This window comes from Hibiscus syriacus, unplaced genomic scaffold, assembly GCF_006381635.1.
Source record: "Hibiscus syriacus cultivar Baekdansim isolate YM2019G1 unplaced genomic scaffold, ASM638163v2 tig00008145_pilon, whole genome shotgun sequence".
In the NCBI taxonomy this organism is placed as follows: Eukaryota; Viridiplantae; Streptophyta; class Magnoliopsida; order Malvales; family Malvaceae; genus Hibiscus; species Hibiscus syriacus.
The window spans coordinates 1,985,668-1,993,696 of NW_024062153.1; the positions used below are offsets into that span (position 1 = coordinate 1,985,668).

The window sequence follows — 8,029 nt, forward strand, 5'->3', positions numbered from 1 at the left end:
TACCATATCATCAAACCAACAGTAGTTAACGGCTCAATGACCAAAATATAACAATCGATAACGTAAATGATCACGATTTAATAAATCGTTAAAATAATTGACCATAACTTAATAAATTGATAACGGGACTAAAACTAAAATACTTTAAATTCGATGAATGAAAATGTACAAATATAAAAGAAAGTGACCAGTTCATTAGGTTACCCTATATGATATTACATGAAAATTTCAGATCTGTTGAAAAGTATAAGCAAACATGGAAAAAAGGATTTAAAACGTGATCTGCAAACTCATTTCTTAACGAGTCACACGAGAAAAAAATACTTAAAATGACTGACATGTACAAATAGCACTAGGAAGGGGGGGGGGGGAATCAAAGCAAAACGCTTTAAAGATTTTAAGTGCACTGTCTTTGCAAACAAACCCTAATTTACCACAAAAACAACGAACTGAAAATACGCATACAAGCTTGTATCACTTGGATCCTTGCTATGACCAAAAGACATGCTTGAAGCTCCATCTAAAACGAAAGCATATTGATTGCCAACTGAAAAGTAAGAGTACACACTTTAGGTTGGTGAAATGTACTTCCCAGCTCAACCTACCGTTGCTGCTTGTCCCGTCTTGCCTCTGAACTCTAACCGTTGTTCTTGGGCTTCCCGGGTGAAGCCTTGGCGGGAGTTGAACGCTTAGACTGAGAGAAGAGAATCATGATTTGCATGAGAATGGTAACAATGGCTAAGCCAACTGCTGACACCGCAATCCCTTTCCACGTGGATAAAAGTGAAGACCATTGCAGAAACTTGAGAGCTCCATAAGCCAGGAGACATGCCCAATAAGAAACAACCTGATCCAAGAACAAGAATATGATTATCATATTCAGTTCCACAAGTAATTACTACAAACACAAGAGAAATAACAACAGTATTCAAATAAAATCAAAACAAAGTTTGGTTAATTTTATATAAAAAATCTCACCAAAAAGTGGTTTAATCGGCCGTCCAATATCCTGTAACGGTAGGTCTCTAAAAGTGTCCTGAGTCACATGTTTGTCCAACAGCTTGTCCTATATGAGAAATCAAACAGAAAAAAACAATAAGTCTGAAACTAATGCATGCACAAGAAACATTATGCAAAAGAAGGACCAAGATACACTACTTTTTCAAAGTGGCAGTAATCCTTATTTTCCTTTTAATCATAAGATTATTTCAGACGGTCAAACAAGACCACCTAGAATAGCACTATTCTACTACACCAGATGAATAGTACTCACTTTTTCTACAAACAGATCTTTACACCATTGTGCTACTCCCTCATCCGTTTCAGGCAGTTCCTTCATAAGATGCAGCTTGACATGCACATGCACCTGAAAGAAACGGTATATTTTCATCAACTGAATGAACCAATAGAAAAGTGAGTCATTCAATTATCAACAAGGTATATTTTCATCACAACTTCGGATTAACGTGTTTCAAACATATGAAAAGAATAGGGAAACACATATTTTCCGACTAATTTGCTTCACATATATGATAAACCTAGCAACACAATCAAATTAAAGTTTCTACAAAGTATGCACAAGTAGTTAATGATTCTTATTGTGCCAATGACCAATAAACTTTTGGCTTTCACTCCATGAAATTCTAAAGAGTGGAGAAAGGATTAACAAGTTCTGAAGCCTGCTCATTTACTTCATGGTGTCTTTGATTCATTAGACATTTGACAGCATGTTATGCACTCAAACTGAAAACAAATTTCACCATCAAGTTGAATTTAGAAGCAAAATCTTCTAGCCTTAAGGAGATGCGGAGCAAACCCTCCAAGGACATATCAATATTAAACAAAATGAGAGCAGTGTTAACATGCATATTAACACATACATAATTATACAAAGATGTTAAACTTGCTTTACACAGCTTGGAATTAAAATTACCACTGAGGATTGCCCCTTGAAAAGTCTAAGCATTGTAGGTGAGGGTGAGCTTTTAGGAATTGCCACTGTCATATCATAAACAGCTGGAACAAATGAACGCATATGATTTACAGCTGAAACAAAACCCTGGAGCAACAGAGATAATGTTATCAGGCATACACTTTCATATAGAATTGCAATCAGTAAGGCCAGCAAGATAATTGGTCATGAGCAAAATAACAAACTTCAGCATTACAAATGAGAAAATTAACACTTAGTCCAGCATGATTGAATCTCAATTATAGATTGGGGTACATATCTGAGGGTGCACATGTATAATGGTTGAGGCTGACTAAGAATTGAATGAGTGTGCCAAAGTAGCAAGAAACTTGCATTGGCCAGAAAGAAAGTGTCGGCAGGAGGTTGCAAAAAAATCTACCTAGATTAAACAAGAATACAATATGGTAATTTTGCAGAAGAAAGTTATCAACTTGAATACCAAAATCTAAATTTAGGCACCTACATATCCATGCAAAATAAAATAAAAAAGCACCTAGATAAAAGGTAACAAGGAATTCAAGAAAATAAGAGTGGCAAGAATCTGACCTTTGTACGAGGAATTAAAACATTTCTAGGTACAGGCAATCCTTGTGAGGTCGCATATTCTTGAGCTGCAAGAAGTTTTGCTTGTGTAAAGCGTGTTCCTTCTACAAAAAGTGCCAGCCAAAACGGCCGTGGGAAGTCCTTTAAACGTTGAAGACCTGCCTGCAAACATAATATCCATAAGATTTGTATTAGATCGATAAGGATAGTTTAAAATCAAGCATGAACAAACACACCAGTAAATAAAGCAATATTAAAACATGTAATTTTGATACATGTGCATCCAAATTTGAACTTTTACCTTTAACGTGCTTTCATCCTTAGCCCAGCTTCGTTCCAAAAACAGATACTCAGAGAACCACATTGACCAGCCTATGACCTGAACATATCAGGAATGAACTTATTATCATTCTTCACGAGTACACAAAAATATAACATTTTTTGCTTCTCCAGTAAACAAATTCAAAAACTTAAAATTACCTGCACCATCTAACATGAGATAGACTGACAATTTTCACTACGAAATCAAAATTAATTGTACCAGGCACAAAATAGCATTTGTTTCATGATGCAGAAGTTCAGATAAAAGAAAGACTACTACTTCAACAGGAAACTGCTTCTGAATCATGCAGACTAACTTCATGAAAAATATTAAGACCATCAATCCTTACTTAGACACACTCACTTCATAGACAATACGCAAGAAAAACTTTGAACTCTGACTAAGAATAAAAGATTTTTAAAAGACCAACCCAACTGCAGTTTGACTTTGACAGCACAAGCTAATGTGACAAATTAAAAAAAAACTGAGGAATCTGGATCAGAGTGCCTCACCAGTCATCTTAATTTTCTTTTATATACATATTAAAAAATAGCATGTTTAATTACTGCAGATTAGCATAATTACTGACTTAGATAATCACATCTCAAACACTTACATACATGAACATGTGCAGTGGAGGTCTGTATGCACAGTGTATGGAAAAACATGTACACAGCATGGCCATCAGCAATTACCAATCAAAATTGAGAAAAATGTGTAAAGATCAGCTGAAAATTAAGATTTTATCATGAAAAATCTCACTGTTCAAATTTGAAACTTCAAACGTATGATACCAATTACCAACACATACTGGCAGGAATTTTGATGATTTCTTCATTACAGCTAATGTACTGCCAAGACAACCTGATCGCTGCCAAAAACCAAATTCAATTGTTTCTTAACCATACAGGACAAGGGACAAAGATCATTAAGTTAAAATGCCAAATAGTAAATTTCTGAACGGTGCAATGGAAAAAAATTTAAAGCACACCTCAACCAAACAGTATGTGAAACAATTGGAACTGGAATAAATTAATTACAGACCTGTGCTAAAACCCATCCAACTAGCCAATCGATATCACTTCTGTGATTGCATATGACAAGGGCATGTTCCTTACCTGCAAATTAAAAAAAAGCAGATGATAAGCACACCTTTGAAGAAGAAAAAAGGTTAGGATGGAACAATACCAATTATCCATGTAGCTTGAATACTGAGAATAAGTTTCCTAGAAAAAAGAGATTGATGTTACCCATTAAATTGAAGCTTTCACTATCCGCAAACACTTTAATCTGCAGAAAAGATGTCTCAAAGGTCAAAAGCTCATTTTTGCAAGACTACTTCCGGTGCACAAAAATACCAATTTTTTCAGCATTAATAGAATTTGGCTCACTAACAGCCAATAAATAACACCTCAATAGCTCAAACAATTTCTGGGAACATCTATCAACCCTTAGAGTAAACAAAACTTCATAACAATAGTTCAAGTCATATGTGCATAATTATTGAGACAAGCTAAAAACTGCGGAATCATTAAGCCTGTGGACATCAAATATACTCTAGAAAGTGGAATTATCAGTCACTGAAGGCATGAAAATTTCAATGCTGCACAAAAATCTTATTGTCTAACCCCTTTATCTAAGTAACATCCTATCTCAGGTTGAGATAGCAAATTTTTTGTTCATCTTTCTTGAAAAAAAATATATATCGCATCAGAGTCTCAAATAAAGCAGTGAAAATCTTGGCATGGGTTCTATATCTTATTGTTTAAGATTATTTTTGAGACTAACCGTTTGCAAGTAAAGTAGGAAAAATAAGGAAAGCATTTTATCAACACAAACTTACATATCACAAATGGTTTCAGTATCTACAATTATCTCATAAAGGATTTCAGCATTACACCATACATTTTCAAAAATGCCCAAAAAAAAAGAATATATTGAGTGATTAAAAAACAAATGATTTTAAACAATGAAATAAAGGAGCTCATAACACCTTAACTCCTGCCCACCAATCAACAAGCCAAACTAGTTGCAGCCACAACAACTCTGCCAACACCCTATTGATCTTTCTATACGTGTTCTTGGACAGAGGTCGAATGAGAACAAAGCATACTGCCTGGAAAAAGAAAAAGAACCGCATTGCATAGAGAAAAAAATGGTCACCAACAACAGGATAAAAAGGGAAAAAGGAACAACATTTACACATCAGCTAAAAATCAAATTGAACTAGCTTTTCCTAACAAAGTAGATTCAGATTTCTACAGTAAAAAAAAGGCAGCAAAAATGGACTCTCTCTCAGTCTCATTTACAGCACCGAATGGTATCCAGAGATAAGGCAATAAGCACGGTAACAAAAGCTGAAGGTTTCATCAAGCTGAAACCAAAAGATTCGGATTTTATTTTATTTTATTTTTACTAAATTTTATTAGCTAAGAAGTTAGGTAGATTCAAAGCCCGGGTTACATGCAAGCTTATTAACATTCCCAGCTGAAGAACCAAATAAAAAGGCAACAGATAAAGCCATTCTTCGGCAATTTCATTCAATGCAACCACAGCAAATTTGAAAAGAAAACATAGAAACACAGAACGTGAAAATTACCAAAGAGCGAAGAAAAAGGATCTAGTTAATCGAACCAAAACATGAAGCAGATCACCTAACAAAAGGAAATCTATAGAAATAAAAATAAAACCTAAAAAGAACCTGGATGAGATTGACAGCAAGGCCGGAGATGAAGAAAAGAAGGCCCAATGGGACGATAACAGCTGCCGCTGCAATCGCCATGGACACCACAAGCACTGGAGCGCCCGAGATTCTCAAAAAAGGGAGTTTTTGCAGTGAGATTTTAGATTATAATTTATGAAAAAGAGAAGAATGGGTTTAATATTTCTCCTTTTATATTTGTGAGAATTGATTCCACAAATGCTTGCTTACAAATAGCGAATCAGAAAATGGATTAATTAATAACATTGTGAAACTGCGTGAAGAGATGAATATAGAAAATACAAAATAGGGTAAACTACATTTAATGGTCACAGAAGTATGTGAATATTTCTTCTTTTAGTACTGAAGTTTCAAATATAATGAAATAGATACTAATATTATATTTTATAACAAATTTGTCGCTTGCATCATCCTGTAATAGTAATAGAAGGCTGATGTGACACATTAAATTAACTTATTTGGTATTGTTTAACCATAAGACAAAACTTGACTGATCTTTTAACTCATTTAATAAAATAATATTAGAGAAAAATGAGAATATATGTGTGAGGCATGATTCACTCACACAATGTAATACTAATAAATTTTAATTTATAGTCATCAGATTTAAATAAATAAATTATTTGGAATTAATTAAAATTTATAACTCACAGCAAAATAATAACTTTTTTACCTTAATCCCAAATCATAATTTTTTTCTAAAACCCCAAACCATATATATATATATATATATATATGTATGTATGTATGTATAAGGCTAGGATCTAATTATATAGTGTAAAACTAAAAAGTTTTACAATTTTTTAGGATCGTTAGGTGAGGAAAATCAAAGATTGAGATTAACGATAAGAAATGAAAAGATATTCACATGAAAAAAGAGAGTTAATCTCAACCTTTGATTTTATCTCGTCCAACGATCCTAAAAGAGTAAAATCAGATTTTACACTAAATATAAATGGATACTATATATATATATGTATATGTAACACCCCGAATCTCGGGTTAGAAGTATTGGGCTAACCCGATATGAGCCTTAATTTAATTCCTTAGCTTGTAGGAAGCTTTGACCCAAATTAAAGAGGATTTGGGCTTGGGGTAAGTCCAATAGTGAATAAAAAGGATGTTTTTAATCCGCAGTCAGAATTGGAGGGATCAAGGAAGCAATTATACCCTTGTTAAAAACTAAAGTTGATTTCCATTAAAATTTGGTGATATCACACCCTGAATTCCAACTTCTCTTTTTCTTCACATTTGTCTTCTTCTCCCAAGTTTTCCTCATTTTCTTCATTATTCTCTTGAGCAAAGGTGGAAGTTTGGTTTAGTTTCAGTATATTTCATCAAACCAAGGTAAGAATCAAAATCAACACCTCTTGAGCTTTCATTTGAGACCTTAAGATCAAGATTTGGCCATTGTTGTAAAAATGAATTTTAGAATGGTTAAAGAAACTAGATGGTTCCAACCTATTTTTCTAATATTTCTAGCCTTATGAAGTGTTTTAAAACCCTCATTAATCCCTAACAATAGTTAGTAACCCTTGCATTTGATTTTGTTTAGTGTAAGAGGTTGGAGAAGGCTCCTAAGTTAAGGGGAAGGAAAAGTTTACTTTGGGCTGAGCCTTTGACGTTTCTTGTAGTATAGCATCAAAGGTAACTCAATATTGACTCAAATATACCATATGTAAGTCATTTAGATGAAATGTAGTAGGTCGCATAAGCTTGAAGCATTCACATGGTAGATTTCATGTTTTAGAGTTATAAACATGTTTAAAGCCCTATTTATGCTCCTTCGTATCTTCATAAAACATTAATAATGTTTAGGGACCTCACTAAGGTCTTTGGGCTAGTAGAATAGTCATTTTTGCACCTATTTTATGCTATATACAGGTTGAGTTTCGATACTAGAGGGATAGTATCGAAACTTGTTCTTTTCCTCGAGTAAACTCGTGAGTTTCTGACCAAGAGTATCGATACTCTTTCAAGAGTATCGATAATTTGGGTCATAGTTTCAAAACTCCCAGAAAGTATCGAAACCAGGAAATTTATAATGTTTAAAAGTATCGATACTTGTAGAAAGTATCGAAACTTTTACAAGAGTATTGATACTCTTGGGCTAGTATCGATACTTTCAGTATATTTTGGAAAAAAATGCCAGTTTTTAAGGGAATTAGACTCGAGGTATCCTAACACTTCAGTATATCCTCAAATAAGACTTCAAGCGAGAATAATAATTAATATTAGAATAGTAGAAACAGAAATAGCTAGGTTTACATAAAACTATCCTTGTTTGACGCTCGGGAAACAATCAGGACACTCGAGTTCTTCTTAGCAGAAATATGACAGTCGTTGGATCTAAGTCAATGCCACGACACTACAGCAGCGAACTAGGCGCCAGATGCTCCAAGACTCGACGAAGTAAGTTAGTGGGTATACGTTCCGATGCAGAATTCTGGATCTCACCTAAGAGTACCAG

At 34.0% G+C, this 8,029-nt stretch overlaps 1 protein-coding gene across 1 annotated transcript; it reads right to left on the reverse strand.

Annotated features, from left to right (window-relative positions):
* Positions 1 to 336: 336 nt before the first annotated feature.
* Positions 337 to 5,674, reverse strand: LOC120202038 (1-acyl-sn-glycerol-3-phosphate acyltransferase 2-like). Its single transcript, XM_039202526.1, has 11 exons — positions 5,539 to 5,674; positions 4,831 to 4,953; positions 4,088 to 4,127; positions 3,882 to 3,955; positions 3,649 to 3,708; positions 2,817 to 2,894; positions 2,519 to 2,677; positions 1,934 to 2,059; positions 1,274 to 1,366; positions 979 to 1,066; positions 337 to 847 (listed from the first exon to the last, which is right to left on the reverse strand). The coding sequence occupies exons 1-11, from the start codon at positions 5,617 to 5,619 to the stop codon at positions 690 to 692; spliced, it is 1,080 nt and encodes a 359-aa protein (XP_039058457.1). The 5' UTR covers positions 5,620 to 5,674; the 3' UTR covers positions 337 to 689.
* Positions 5,675 to 8,029: the final 2,355 nt, after the last annotated feature.